This window comes from Mytilus edulis, chromosome 11 (genome assembly GCF_963676685.1).
Source record: "Mytilus edulis chromosome 11, xbMytEdul2.2, whole genome shotgun sequence".
NCBI classification, from domain to species: Eukaryota; Metazoa; Mollusca; class Bivalvia; order Mytilida; family Mytilidae; genus Mytilus; species Mytilus edulis.
The window spans coordinates 73,091,652-73,107,150 of NC_092354.1; the positions used below are offsets into that span (position 1 = coordinate 73,091,652).

Here is a 15,499-nt window from a genome sequence, read left to right on the forward strand (position 1 = left end):
AGATAATCTAGTAAAATGATTTAAAAAAAACTAAGAATAACTTTTTTCAAACTTACCAATTCTCGGTACTTTAAACATAAAAGTATATATCTATTTGGTTATATTAAGAGACATAGTTATTAACGCATTTAAGATGGCTGGGCTCTTGTTTTAGTACTTTCAAAAATCTCCTTGAATACATGTAATATTCAAATTTGCCTTTCTCTGAAATTAATGAAATTAATATATCAATCCGTAGACAATTTTGTGAATGTATTTTTTTCTTTTTTCTAAACCATTATTATACCTAACAATGTTAAACTAACAATGAAGGCAATACAATCAGCATAAATCATGCCATAAATATTGATTATCTATGATACAAAGGGAGGTAATTCTGAGAAAAAATGCATTTTCAAAAATCTGAAGAAAAAAAAAGAAGATTTTTCTTCAAATTTAGTGTTCTGCTCTTGATAAATCTTAAGCCTTTCAAAACTTCCTTTCTTTTCATAAAGATAAATATAAAACAAAGCCTACAAAGGTGTATAAAGAGAATGTTTAGACGAAAACAATCAGGATTTCTTGTACTATTCTGTTGAAAAATGTAAAAATTTGCAGTTGTTAATTGATAACAAACATTTATAGAATAACAATCTGTACATGTATATCCATATAGTTTCAAAGAATATTTTTAAAAGAAAAGAGAAATAGTTTAACAAGGTGTAAATACCTAAAAAAAAAATACAGTCAAATTAGCATTGATTTTTATATTACCAAGTGATTAATGCAAAGAAATCCTAAACTATAAAAACAGACTTCTAAACTAATGTGTGCTGTCATATTTTACTAGAGTTAACTCATCATTATAAAACAATCTAATGTATTTAAATGTTTCTTTTAATCAAATAATTATAAAACATGCTTTCTTGCTTTTTAAAGTTGACATCTTTAGATTGAAGTGTTCAAGATACTAGGCGAAATTTAAAAAAAAAGAGGTTAACAATCGTGATTATAAGGCTATAAGTCGTCTGACAATTTGAGCCATGCAGACCTTTTTGTAGTACTTTGTTTTTTGCCCCTAAAGTTTCTATTCACCTATATATTAAACTATTACAGTTTATCCCATTTCAAAATAATACGGCAAGCACGCAAATAAATGTTTATAATCGCCATTAAAGGTTAATAACACCAAAAGGAAGTAAACTGGCAAGTTTAGCCATTGAATTGTTTTTACATCTTGTCATGCTGATAATTTATATCGATACTGCACTATTTATGTTGCAAAAGTAAGATATAGCGATCCTATATGTTTTCTTTGGCTGCAGTGGCGTCAACATTTAGTTCTTTTTAGCTCACCTGACCTGAAAGGTCAAGTGAGCTTTTCTCATCACTTGGCGTCCGTCGTCCTGCGTCCGTCGTCCGTCGTCCTGCGTCCGTCGTCCGTCGTCCTGCGTCCGTAAACTTTTACAAAAATCTTCTCCTCTGAAACTACTGGGCCAAATTCTACCAAACTTGGCCACAATCATCCTTGGGATATCTAGTTTAAAAAATGTGTGGCGTGACTCGTCAAACCAACCAAGATGGCCGCCATGGCTAAAAATAGAACATAGGGGTAAAAAATTTAGAGCAAATCTGACATGGGGTAAATTTGTTTATCAGGCGAAGATCTATCTGCCCTGAAATTTTCAGACGAATCGGATAACCTGTTGTTGGGTTGCTGCCCCTGAAATGGTTATTTTAAGGAAATTTTGCAGTTTTTGGTTATTATCTAGAATATTATTACAGATAGAGATAAACTGTAAACAGCAATAATGTTTAGCAGAGTAAGACCTACAAATAAGACAACATGACCAAAATTGCCAGTCGACCCCTTAAGGAGTTATTGCCCTTTATAGTCAATTTTTAACAACTTTTCATCATTTTTTGTAACTTTTCTAAAAATCTTCTTCTCTAAAACTACTTTGCCAAATTTAATCAAACTTGGCGACAATTATCATTGTGGTTTATAGTTTAAAAAATGTGTCCGATGACCCAGCCTACCAAACAAAATGGCCGACATGGCTAAAATTAGAACATAGTGGTAAAATGCAGTTTTTGCTTTTGAATCTTTGAAACCAAGACATTTAGGGCAAATCTTTCAAGATTTTAATGTCCATCAGAATAAGATATATCCCCTCACAAATTTTCAGTTGAATCGGACAACCTGTTGTTGGGTTGCTGCCCTTAAATTGGTTATTTTAAGAAAATTTTGCAGTTTTTGGTTATTATCTTGAATACTATTATAGATAGAGATAAACTGTAAACAGCAATAATGTTCAGCAAAGTAAGATCTACAAATAAGTCAGCATGATCAAAATTGTTAGAGGACCCCCTAAGGAGTTATTGCCCTTTAGAGTCAATATTAAACAACTTTTCCTCATTTTTGTAACTTGTATAAAAATCTTTTCTAAAACTACTTGGCCAAATTTAACCAAACTTGGCCACACTCATAATACTAGGGTATCTATTTTTAAAAAGAGTGTCTAATGACCCCGCCTACCAACAAAGATGGCCGACATCAGTAAACACATTAACAGGTGAGCGACACAGGCTCTTGAGAGCCTCTAGTTTTTAACAGCAACAACTTTATCAAAACTTAGATTTTATAAAATTTGGACAGAGCTTATTAATGTTAAGTTTTTTTATTGTTAAGATATATCATAATGTCTGAAGCAAACTTTACAAAATACTTTAGATATTTTTTATGTCAAAATTACACTTTAACACTGACACGAACAATCACAGCCTTCATAACAAGGTCTTTTTCAGTTTTTTTCATCTTGCTTATATAAAATGCTTCGCTGAGCGCAGCCTGATACGACCGGAGATGTCGAACATTGAACACTTGGGGCATTTTGGACACAATACTCATGCTTGATACTGTCTGAATTTGGATTGAAATCAAATTTTTGACATAATATATATAATTCTGACACAAAATAAATGTGGTCAAAGATCTAACAATTCTATTGTGCAATACTGTGCAATTGAATTCGAAATTTGGAAAATTTTGGAAAAAAAGCATTTGAATCCCTTTAATGAATTGAAAAAAAAAACTTTACCTTTTTGAAACCCCCTTAGAAAATTTTCTATACGCCTCCAGATTGTTGAGCTGATTTTTGATATGTGAGACTACCATCATGTTTGTGTCCACATGTGTTTATATTGAAATTGCAGATTTTTAACTTTTTGGGACGGGGACATTTGTGTCGTTTGAAACATCTAGTTTTAAAATTATAGAGATCCATTCACTTAAACCAAATGTGTTTTTTTTTTTTTGCAGTCGTATAAAAAGCATACAATATAAAAGTAAGAAGATGTGGTAGAATGTATTATAATAGGTTCTTTTTAAAAAAATTTGAAGAAATTTTACATTTTTCTTGGGCCTTTCAAACAACAGCCATTATTTATCAAATCTTCATTGTTTTCTTAGTTATTATATGGGAAATCTAACAAACTGACTAAAAAGACCTTCTATAAACTCAAAAATAATTGCAATATGAATAAAACAACCGATGTTCAATGTTCCCCCAACTTCTAATTGTTTGAACTGGGTTTATCTTCAGCCTTGACCATTTATCTTTAGAAAGCAATGGCATCAATTTAGATTAGATAACGATTAATTATACTAGATACTTTACATTACGAACCGATGCTCGAATAGAAGAACGAACAGCATTTATATATCCCCAGCTGCAATGTGATGCTGAGAGGGACAACAAGAATAGATATTGGGTATATGTCAAGGATAGAACATTTCATCTCAGAAGTTAACCAGCCAAAACATTGTACACCCATTGGTCGCTACACGATCTGCAACAAACTGGGAAACCTGACACTCTATATGGCATAGGCTGTTATACAACCAAAGTTGCATTTTCATTTTTATACGACCGCAAAATTTGAAAAAAATTTCGTCGTATATTGCTATCACGTTGGCGTCATCGTCTGCGTCGTCGTCGTCGTCGTCGTCGTCGTCGTCGTCGTCGTCGTCGTCGTCCGAATACTTTTAGTTTTCGCACTTTAACTTTAGTAAAAGTGAATGGAAATCTATGAAATTTTAACACAAGGTTTATGACCACAAAAGGAAGGTTGGTATTGATTTTGGGAGTTTTGGTCCCAACATTTTAGGAATTAGGGGCCAAAAAGGGCCCAAATAAGCATTTTCTTGGTTTTCGCACTATAACTTTAGTTTATTGAAACCCCCTTAGAAAATTTTCTATACGCCTCCAGATTGTTGAGCTGATTTTTGATATGTGAGACTACCATCATGTTTGTGTCCACATGTGTTTATATTGAAATTGCAGATTTTTAACTTTTTGGGACGGGGACATTTGTGTCGTTTGAAACATCTAGTTTTAAAATTATAGAGATCCATTCACTTAAACCAAATGTGGGTTTTTTTTTGCAGTCGTATAAAAAGCATACAATATAAAAGTAAGAAGATGTGGTAGAATGTATTATAATAGGTTCTTTTTAAAAAATTTTGAAGAAATTTTACATTTTTCTTGGGCCTTTCAAACAACAGCCATTATTTATCAAATCTTCATTGTTTTCTTAGTTATTATATGGGAAATCTAACAAACTGACTAAAAAGACCTTCTATAAACTCAAAAATAATTGCAATATGAATAAAACAACCGATGTTCAATGTTCCCCCAACTTCTAATTGTTTGAACTGGGTTTATCTTCAGCCTTGACCATTTATCTTTAGAAAGCAATGGCATAAATTTAGATTAGATAACGATTAATTATACTAGATACTTTACATTACGAACCGATGCTCGAATAGAAGAACGAACAGCATTTATATATCCCCAGCTGCAATGTGATGCTGAGAGGGACAACAAGAATAGATATTGGGTATATGTCAAGGATAGAACATTTCATCTCAGAAGTTAACCAGCCAAAACATTGTACACCCATTGGTCGCTACACGATCTGCAACAAACTGGGAAACCTGACACTCTATATGGCATAGGCTGTTATACAACCAAAGTTGCATTTTCATTTTTATACGACCGCAAAATTTGAAAAAAATTTCGTCGTATATTGCTATCACGTTGGCGTCGTCGTCTGCGTCGTCGTCGTCGTCGTCGTCGTCGTCGTCGTCCGAATACTTTTAGTTTTCGCACTTTAACTTTAGTAAAAGTGAATGGAAATCTATGAAATTTTAACACAAGGTTTATGACCACAAAAGAATGGTTGGTATTGATTTTGGGAGTTTTGGTCCCAACATTTTAGGAATTAGGGGCCAAAAAGGGCCCAAATAAGCATTTTCTTGGTTTTCGCACTATAACTTTAGTTTATTGAAACCCCTTTAGAAAATTTTCTATACGCCTCCAGATTGTTGAGCTGATTTTTGATATGTGAGACTACCATCATGTTTGTGTCCACATGTGTTTATATTGAAATTGCAGATTTTTAACTTTTTGGGACGGGGACATTTGTGTCGTTTGAAACATCTAGTTTTAAAATTATAGAGATCCATTCACTTAAACCAAATGTGGGTTTTTTTTTTGCAGTCGTATAAAAAGCATACAATATAAAAGTAAGAAGATGTGGTAGAATGTATTATAATAGGTTCTTTTTAAAAAATTTTGAAGAAATTTTACATTTTTCTTTGGCCTTTCAAACAACAGCCATTATTTATCAAATCTTCGTTGTTTTCTTAGTTATTATATGGGAAATCTAACAAACTGACTAAAAAGACCTTCTATAAACTCAAAAATAATTGCAATATGAATAAAACAACCGATGTTCAATGTTTCCCCAACTTCTAATTGTTTGAACTGGGTTTATCTTCAGCCTTGACCATTTATCTTTAGAAAGCAATGGCATAAATTTAGATTAGATAACGATTAATTATACTAGATACTTTACATTACGAACCGATGCTCGAATAGAAGAACGAACAGCATTTATATATCCCCAGCTGCAATGTGATGCTGAGAGGGACAACAAGAATAGATATTGGGTATATGTCAAGGATAGAACATTTCATCTCAGAAGTTAACCAGCCAAAACATTGTACACCCATTGGTCGCTACACGATCTGCAACAAACTGGAAAACCTGACACTCTATATGGCATAGGCTGTTATACAACCAAAGTTGCATTTTCATTTTTATACGACCGCAAAATTTGAAAAAAATTTCGTCGTATATTGCTATCACGTTGGCGTCGTCGTCTGCGTCGTCGTCGTCGTCGTCGTCGTCGTCGTCGTCCGAATACTTTTAGTTTTCGCACTTTAACTTTAGTAAAAGTGAATGGAAATCTATGAAATTTTAACACAAGGTTTATGACCACAAAAGGAAGGTTGGTATTGATTTTGGGAGTTTTGGTCCCAACATTTTAGGAATTAGGGGCCAAAAAGGGCCCAAATAAGCATTTTCTTGGTTTTCGCACTATAACTTTAGTTTATTGAAACCCCCTTAGAAAATTTTCTATACGCCTCCAGATTGTTGAGCTGATTTTTGATATGTGAGACTACCATCATGTTTGTGTCCACATGTGTTTATATTGAAATTGCAGATTTTTAACTTTTTGGGACGGGGACATTTGTGTCGTTTGAAACATCTAGTTTTAAAATTATAGAGATCCATTCACTTAAACCAAATGTGGGGTTTTTTTTTTGCAGTCGTATAAAAAGCATACAATATAAAAGTAAGAAGATGTGGTAGAATGTATTATAATAGGTTCTTTTTAAAAAATTTTGAAGAAATTTTACATTTTTCTTGGGCCTTTCAAACAACAGCCATTATTTATCAAATCTTCATTGTTTTCTTAGTTATTATATGGGAAATCTAACAAACTGACTCATAGACCTTCTATAAACTCAAAAATAATTGCAATATGAATAAAACAACCGATGTTCAATGGGACAACTTTAGTTTAAGTTAATAGAAATCTATGAAATTTTGACACAAGGTTTATGACCACAAAAGAACGGTTGGGATTGATTTTGGGAGTTTTGGTTTCAACAGTTTAGGAATTAGGGGCCAAAAAAGGGTCCAAATAAGCATTATTCTTGGTTTTCCCACAATAACTTTAGTTTAAGTAAATAGAAATCAATGAAATTTAAACACAATGTTAATGACTACAAAAGGAAGGTTGGTATTGATTTTGGGAGTTTAGGTCCCAACAGTTTAGGAATTAGGGGCCAAAAAGGGACCCAAATAAGCATTTTTCTTGGTTTTCGCATCATAACGTTAGTATAAGTGAATAGAAATCTATGAAATTTAAACACAAGGTTTATGACCATAAAAGGAAGGTTGGTATTGATTTTGGGAGTTTTGGTCCCAACAGAATAAGGGGCCCAAAGGGTTCAAAATTAAACTTTGTTTGATTTCATCAAAATTGAATAATTGGGGTTCTTTGATATGCCGAATCTAACTGTCATGACTGTGTATGTAGATTCTTAACTTTTGTTCCCGTTTTCAAATTGGTCTACATTAAGGTCCAAAGGGTCCAAAATTAAACTTAGTTTGATTTTGACAAAAAATGAATCAGTTAGGTTCTTTGATATGCTGAATCTAAAAATGTACTTAGATTCTTGATTATTGGCCCAGTTTTCAAGTTGATTCAAATCGGGGTCCAAAATTAAACTTTGTTTGATTTCATCAAAAATTGAATAAATGGGGTTCTTTGATATACCAAATCTAACTGTGTATGTAGATTCTTCATTTTTGGTCCTGTTTTCAAATTGGTCTACACTAAAGTCCAAAGGGTCCAAAATTAAACTTAGTCTGATTTTAACAAAAATTGAAATCTTGGGGTTCTTTGATATGCTGAATCCAAAAATGTACTTAGATTTTTTATTATGGGCCCAGTTTTCAAGTTGGTCCAAATCAGGATCTAAAATTATTATATTAAGTATTGTGCAATAGCAAGTCTTTTCAATTGCACAGTATTGCGCAATGGCAAGAAATATCTAATTGCACAATTTTGTGAAATAGCAAATTTTTTTTTAATTAGAGTTATCTTTCTTTGTCAAGAATAGTAAGCAAGAAATATCTTATTGCAAAATATTGTGCAATATCAAGATTTTTTTTTAATTGAAGTTATCTTTCTTTGTCCAGAATCAACTTAAATCTTTGTTATATACAATATACAATGTATATTCACTTTTTACTACCAACTGATAAATTAAAATAATCTTTACCATTCAGTGATAACAAGCAGTTTTTTCACATCTTAATATTTTATGATGTATTTAAATGAGTAGTTAATGTTGCAAACTCCCTTAGAAATTTTAATTGAGATTAGTTTTGGAATAAAGGAAAGGGGGATGTGATTAAAAAAATTGGGTTCAATTTTTCTCATTTGAAATTTCATAAATAAAAAGAAAATTTCTTCAAACATTTTTTTGAGAGGATTAATATTCAACAGCATAGTGAATTGCTCTAAGAGAAAACAAAAATTTTAAGTTCATTAGAACACATTCATTCTGTGTCAGAAACCTATGCTGTGTCAACTATTTAATCACAATCCAAATTTAGAGCTGAATCCAGCTTGAATGTTGTGTCCATACTTGCCCCAACCGTTCAGGGTTCAACCTCTGCGGTCGTATAAAGCTACGCCCTGCAGAGCATCTGGTTGTAACATATTCTGTTACAGTGTAATTTAAATTTGCTTCGATTAATCTCAAATTTTGACGGTCACCATGAATAAGCAATTATAATATTATTACAAACGTTAATTTCTGAATTTGCAGTATTTTAAGTTTTTGCATTAAGCTAAAATTCTACGATTTTTTTGAAAATTTAACTATTACTCGTTAGAACTGTTTTAGTGAATCAAAACTAATGTCTTCCCTGTAGAATCGAGGGGTTAGGACATGAGTAACATAATATAATTATGGTACACTTAATGCGCTAGTCATGATATAAAATTATTAAAGTATATAGTTTATAGGTGGGTATCTGAACAGTGTTTATAAGGGGAGCGAACTCCAGCAAAAACATCATTGGTGTACTCAAAGGTCTGATTGAAAAAATAAATATGATTTAAGGTAGGAATATGAACATATTTCAAGCTATTTAACCATCAATTGTATGTATGGGGCAGGGCATGACCCCCATGATGAACTAGAAAGGTAATTAAGATAAAATATGGGTTACGGATTGGGTTCTGAACTTTTTAAAAAGTTTTTAAGATAAGTCTAAACAGTAACATCATGATATGAGGGAGCAGAACATGACCACTGGGAAAAACCCTTAGCTGTACTGCAAAGGTCTTGCCCATTCTGTGGCCTATAAAATAAAATTGCTTACTAGCAATCCATTTTAATTATGTTGTCTCATAAGCAATCAGTACACTTCTCTTTCATATTGACATGTCAAGACAAAATGTTGTGTTTTAGGCAGATATATAGAATTACCTATTTGACCTTGACCTTTTTTGGTCATTATCCATGGTACACAACACATCATATTTAGGTGCTGACATTGTGTGTCAAGTATTAAAAAAATCTGCAAGGAGGAGAAAAATGTGTGCTCTAGAAAAAAAAACTGGGGGAATCAAATATTTTGACCTTGAGGTCAAAGGTCAAGGTCAACTGGCAGTTTTCATTTTATGAGACATACTGTCTTATTGTAATACACCTTCATGCCAAATATCATGAGATGATGTCAAAAGATAAATAAGTTTTCAGGATTAAATACACAGATTATTGTTGAAAATATATGAAAATAACCCATTTTTATTTCGTTGCCATGGTAACGGTGTAAGAGACCCCAGCTCAAAAATCATAAAACTTGTAGTACACATGTAAACCTTTATAGAAATATTTAAAACATTTAAAAATTCAAAGTACTTTATGAGATTTCATGTCCTTTTGATGATCTTTTTACCAAGTATCCAAAATATACCCAAAATGCCCTTTTTGGACCGGTCAGCCTAAAAATTTAGCAATACTCAAGCTTTAACATTTTGTCAAGTTTCCAAGGACGAATGATGCTTGTTATAAAAATCAATTCAAATACCAGTTAAAAATAACCTTATCTAGCATATTCAGAGCAACAAAATTGTGATATTTTTGTAGATTATTTTGGAAATTCAGGCATTTCCAGTAGATGGCGCTGTAAAATCTAAAAATAACTTACAATAAAATTTTCAAGTTAGATTTTTTTTTCTCTTGACTATCATAACATGTGTGCAAAATTTCATTTCATTTGGTTGACATGTCATGTGGACCCACTTATAGGCATTTTGCATGGTTCTATCAAAGACTGGGTGTTAAAAACTCACTCAAATGACAACATAAATCTATACTAGGCTTAAGTTAATGGTGAAAATAACCATAAAACATATTCGAAACATTCCAAAATTAGAATTACATTGAAAATATAAGCCAGTTTTGAGATTAATGGATAACCTTGTTTAAATTAAATTTTTAAGGTGATATACATTTAAGTGTTGAGGAATCTGGTGTTGAAGTTATATTAATTTTATTGTAAAGTTTTGGTTTCAATGCTATACTGAATACATGTTTAATTTCAATTTTTGTTCAAATTTTTAGCCTGGAATAATAGCTGTTTTTAAACATTTCCTAAATTGATAAATACAATAGATAGATTCATGAAATAGGTCTAGGCTGGTTAAGACTTGGTCGAGTATGGTTCCAGATAGGTCGAGTATGGTTCAGACTAGGTCGAGCATGGTTCATACTTGGTCGAGAATGGTTAAGACTATGACAAATATGGTTCAGACTCGTATCAAATGCTCAATGTCTGGTCGAGTAAAGGTCGAATACAAGTTCAGGCTGTCAAGTTTGGTTAAGAATACTGTCGCGTTTTATCAAGTAAATTTCAGACCAGGTCGATTGAAAATCAGTACTGTCGAGTCTAGTATAGGCCATTTAGACTTTAACTGGTTTGTAATGTTATTTGAAAGGCAATTCAAAATTTTGTTTATAAAAGACAAACAAAAGCTTTTTTGTTATCAAGTTGCAAATAATTAAAATGGTCACTGGTAGAATATCTAAATGTTTGTCTCGTACCGATTTGATATTATTTATTTTAAAATTTAAAAGATAGATACTATATAAAAAAGTGTTGGATAGGAAAACGTTATCATGTCATCAAATATTGTATGGTCGATTATTAAATGATAATGTAATGTTTGTTTGTTATTTAATGTTCACTTATTCGTCTAGATATCAGCTTTGATATTACTATAAATTTAAACTTTTTCGTTTTATGAACAACAAAACTATTTATATATGTGTTTTTTTTATTGTAGATGGCGGCTTTTTGTTCAAAGTTATTGTAATTTGTTCGTTCAGTGTATGGACACTTGTGTTAATATACCTGTTGAGACAGTTAGGCCAATTCAATTGATATTTTAAAGTGTGTATTTCTATGTTGTGATTTTACACGTTTGTGTCAGAAAAGGGTGAACGTTGGTACTGTTCTTGTTTGCACCGGTTCTAATTCAGGAATCTGACATTCAGTTGTTTTCGTTTGTTGATGTGGTTCATAAGTGTTACTCGTTTCTCGTATAATATTTTAGATTAGACCGTTGGTTTTCCCGTTTGAATGATTTTACACTAGTCAATTTATGTGCTCTTTATAGCTTCCTGATAGATGTGAGCCGTGGCTCCATTTTGAAGACCGTACTTTGATCTATACGGGTTTAATCGTACATATTGTGACTTGGATTAAGAGTTGTCTCATTGCCACTCATACCTCATCTGCTTATATCTAATTAGTGGTTATTACATTTTTATAAATACACACACATATACATATTTTATCAATGGCTTTAAATGAAAGAAAGTTCATATCTATTGTTAAGAGAAGGTGTTCAAGAACTTAACTTACATATATTAAAAGTGAAGAAAACAGGTGAACTTGTATTTCAATATTTCAAAGTTTACACTACAAACAAGATATTAAGTGCTAGTAAAGAATATGTCAAACCATTACTTGTCTTTCATCGCCTGACTTATCTTCCTTGTCGTTGCTACAATCAATCCTTTTTTGACAGAATTTTGTGTTGTCATAAAAAATTCTACAAATGATTTTACATGTGGACAGTTTCAAGAAAGAAATTTGAATGAATATTATAGACCAAAAGGTCATTTTATAATTCAAATAGGTAATCAGTCAAACATTGTATTATCAACAGACGGTAAAAAAGAAAGAATAATATGACTGGTTGAACAATACAATATAAGTACAAACAATGACCCCATTTTATGTTGTCGGAGCTTTAACTTACAGATTTGTGAGGACATATTTTGAATCATGGATATTGTATTGCCATGACTTTGCTCAACATGTCCCGTTTTAATATAGGTAATTACTGATATTTTATAGATTTGTCATTGAAGTTAATTGCAAATATTCGTATCTTTTTCGATCTAAAGTTGAATCATCAATTTAAATACCATCAGCACCCTCCTGAATAAAAAGAACCAAACCATATACAGTAATTTTCATAGGATAGGATTTTAAAGTAAATATATACGTATTTCATTTAGTATATTTTTAAAAAATCAAAATATTGAAAAGTTTTTTAATATTCAACTTGTAACGACTCCGCATATTCATGTGTTCTAAATAGAAAAGTTTGCTAAAGGCGGCATAGTTTCAAAAGAAACGGACTGTATGAATTTGTAAAAACATAAATAAATACAATACAAATGAGAAGATGTGGTATGCAACTCTCCTTTTTAAGACCAAGCCTTTCTCACATCGACCAATTAGCTATAAATTGCCCAAAAATGACTTGAAATCAAGACAAGGTTTAGTCATAGTTTTTATGTAAATGATGTATGAGTAGCAAATAACTCATAAATTCATAAAACTAACTTTTCTTTTTTTTTGCTTTATTTTTAGATGGATATGTGAAGTTTGTTATTCATGTATTGACACGGATGTATGTCTACAATGTAAACCCACTTCAAATACTGAAGGTATGAACAGTAGAACAACAACCTCGTAGTAGTAATAAACAAAATTAAATTTAACACTACAAACCAAACAATAGAATTTAAATGTTAGTTTTCGATCATAAAGTAATAGAATTTTGTTTTGAAAATTAAATGATTTGCCCCTCTTATATTCAATGTCGTTTCCTCATTCAATAAGTCTGACGAGTGTGAACATGACAATCAAACACATAGCATTTACTTTTGCTGCACATATATTTTGAGTTTTACAGTTTTTCAAGAATGCACAGTGAGAAGTACTCCACGTAAAAATACGTATACTATTTGTTTATTCCAAAATTTTACTAAAATTTAAGCTAACAATTTAGTAGAAAGATGTTTATGTGATTACTGCTAATAGGTCATAGGTCAATACCTCTACATTTGTTATGTAATTGTTTTTTCCAAAGCCCTTTACAAGTTCGATAACCATTTACAGTTCATAGTACATGGATGTTGTTCAACTTTAATTGCTCTAACAATTATAAAATTTCAAAATTATCTAAATAAATAAATGAGTGTCCCTTTTACATATTTGAATAATTGACATAGTGTGGATTTACTTTTGTCAGAAATATAACACTGGTTATATAGCAATTTTACAAACACTGGTTTTGATCATTGAGAAGCTTAATATTCCCTTAACAATACAACTTAGTTAAAACATTTAGCTGATTTTACAGAGTTATCTCCCTGTAGTGTTATGTACCACCTTCAAGAGCTACATTATATAATTTTGATCCAATGACAGGTTGAATAAGGGTTTGATTGTTTTTGTCAATATTACTTGCAGAAATTTAGAAAACATACTTAGTGATATGATTCATAATTTAAAATATATATCAATAGGTATAGAAAGATATAGTTTGAAATAAGACAATTATCCATCCAAGTAACAATTTATAAAAGTAAACCCTTATAGGTCAAGATACGGCCTTCAACCAGGAGCCTTGGCACACACCAAACAGCAAGCTATAAAGGGCTCCAAAAAATTTACTAGTTGAAAACCATTCAAACGGAAAAAAACAACGGTCTAATCTTTATAAAAAAGAGAAAACGAGAAACGCGAATGAACTACATAAACATACGACATCTTCTGTACATCAGATTCAACCCTATTTTTGAATAGACTTTATCACATATTGCCTCTAGAAATAATGAAATTAATGAGCATACTTTAGAATTTAACTATAATTTGTTGTCATGTCTTTTCTGCAATTTTGTCTTTCATCGGTAACAATAACAAAAATCGTTATATAGAGATAAAATTATAGACAAGACGATACAAGAAGTGAACAGACAATGAAAATCAAACTGTCTTGAGTGTGTTGTAGGTTTAAAATGATGATTTCATTTAATTTTTGATATTATCTAATTCATTACTATTAACCCTTATTTTGTTTTAATATTTAGATATATTAGTGCCAGCTGGAAACTGTACAATGTTTTATAAACTATACTGCACTCATCCACTGCTTTTCCTACATGATCAATTCCTTTCACTGACCCAAACTGATATCGATAGTTTGTGTGAAAACGGAGCACAATATAAGATCATACCAGCAAAGTATCCGTTGTCTGAGGTCTTCATGTCTCAACTAGATAACAAGTGGATAAGATTTAGTGAAGACAAACAAAGGTACAACAAATTTATGTTTGAACGAGCAGGCAGCTCGGTTGGAAAAACGCAGTATTTGCACATTAAACCAGTCCACTATTCGAACTATTATCTGACCATGGGATTTAATGGATGGTGGGTTAGAGCTAAGTATCACTTTTGCTTTGTCACAGAAGATGACGCTTTTTGGGACATTCGATGTCTCAAAACAAACAACGGGGAAGGAAACATTTTGTCAAAGTATATGCTAGTACCCAAGAATTCAAACAAATTTGTTTGTGTGGATCGTACCAATAGGCTTAAGGGGTGCTATGACAATCTCGATGTATCAAAAATGTTTATATTTAAAAGGGTTTAGAGAGGCTATAACAATCAAAGGATCTGACGTATTCAAGATTATTAGGGTAGTAATCATGACTTGTTTGTTTAAACCGAGTTAATTTTGTTGAAAGATTCAGTTATAATCTGATGGTTAGAACTTTCAAAATATTTCTTTATCAACTGGTTTATAGCATTTGTTCTAGATTAGTTTTAAAGTAGGATATTCAGAACATGTGTTTGAGTAGAACCGTCTAAAACTGATTTAATGTAGAACTGTCAAGCTTTGTTTTTTGTCTTAATTTTTTTTTTACCAAGAGAAGATCTTAGAGTTGCACTTAAGTGCATGCTTCTCTTTTTGTGATTGAGAGCCATTCTTCGTGAACAAATATTTGAGAGCTACATGGGTTGTTCTTGTGGTTGGTTTTTAAAAAGAACGAATGAGAAAACCTATTTTTTTGTTGCTAAGTTTTAAATATGCCTTTTCAGACTTCAAAGTTTGATGTGATTGTTTGATTGCAACTGCTTTTAAAAGATAATGCTTCATGTTAAAAGGTTCAGCAAGTTCTGAGAATGAGTAAAATTTAATGTTTTCTTAGATCCTCTGA

General features: G+C 31.6%; 1 protein-coding gene across 1 annotated transcript in view; it reads left to right on the forward strand.

Annotated features, from left to right (window-relative positions):
* Window positions 1-12,969, forward strand: part of LOC139494567 (caspase-3-like) — a 35,106-nt gene extending 22,137 nt beyond the window's left edge. Inside the window, exon 7 of the mRNA XM_071282728.1 lies at window positions 12,864-12,969. Coding sequence (XP_071138829.1) covers window positions 12,864-12,969 — 106 coding nt within the window. The remainder of the gene's footprint in view (window positions 1-12,863) is intronic.
* The last annotated feature ends 2,530 nt before the right edge of the window (window positions 12,970-15,499 follow it).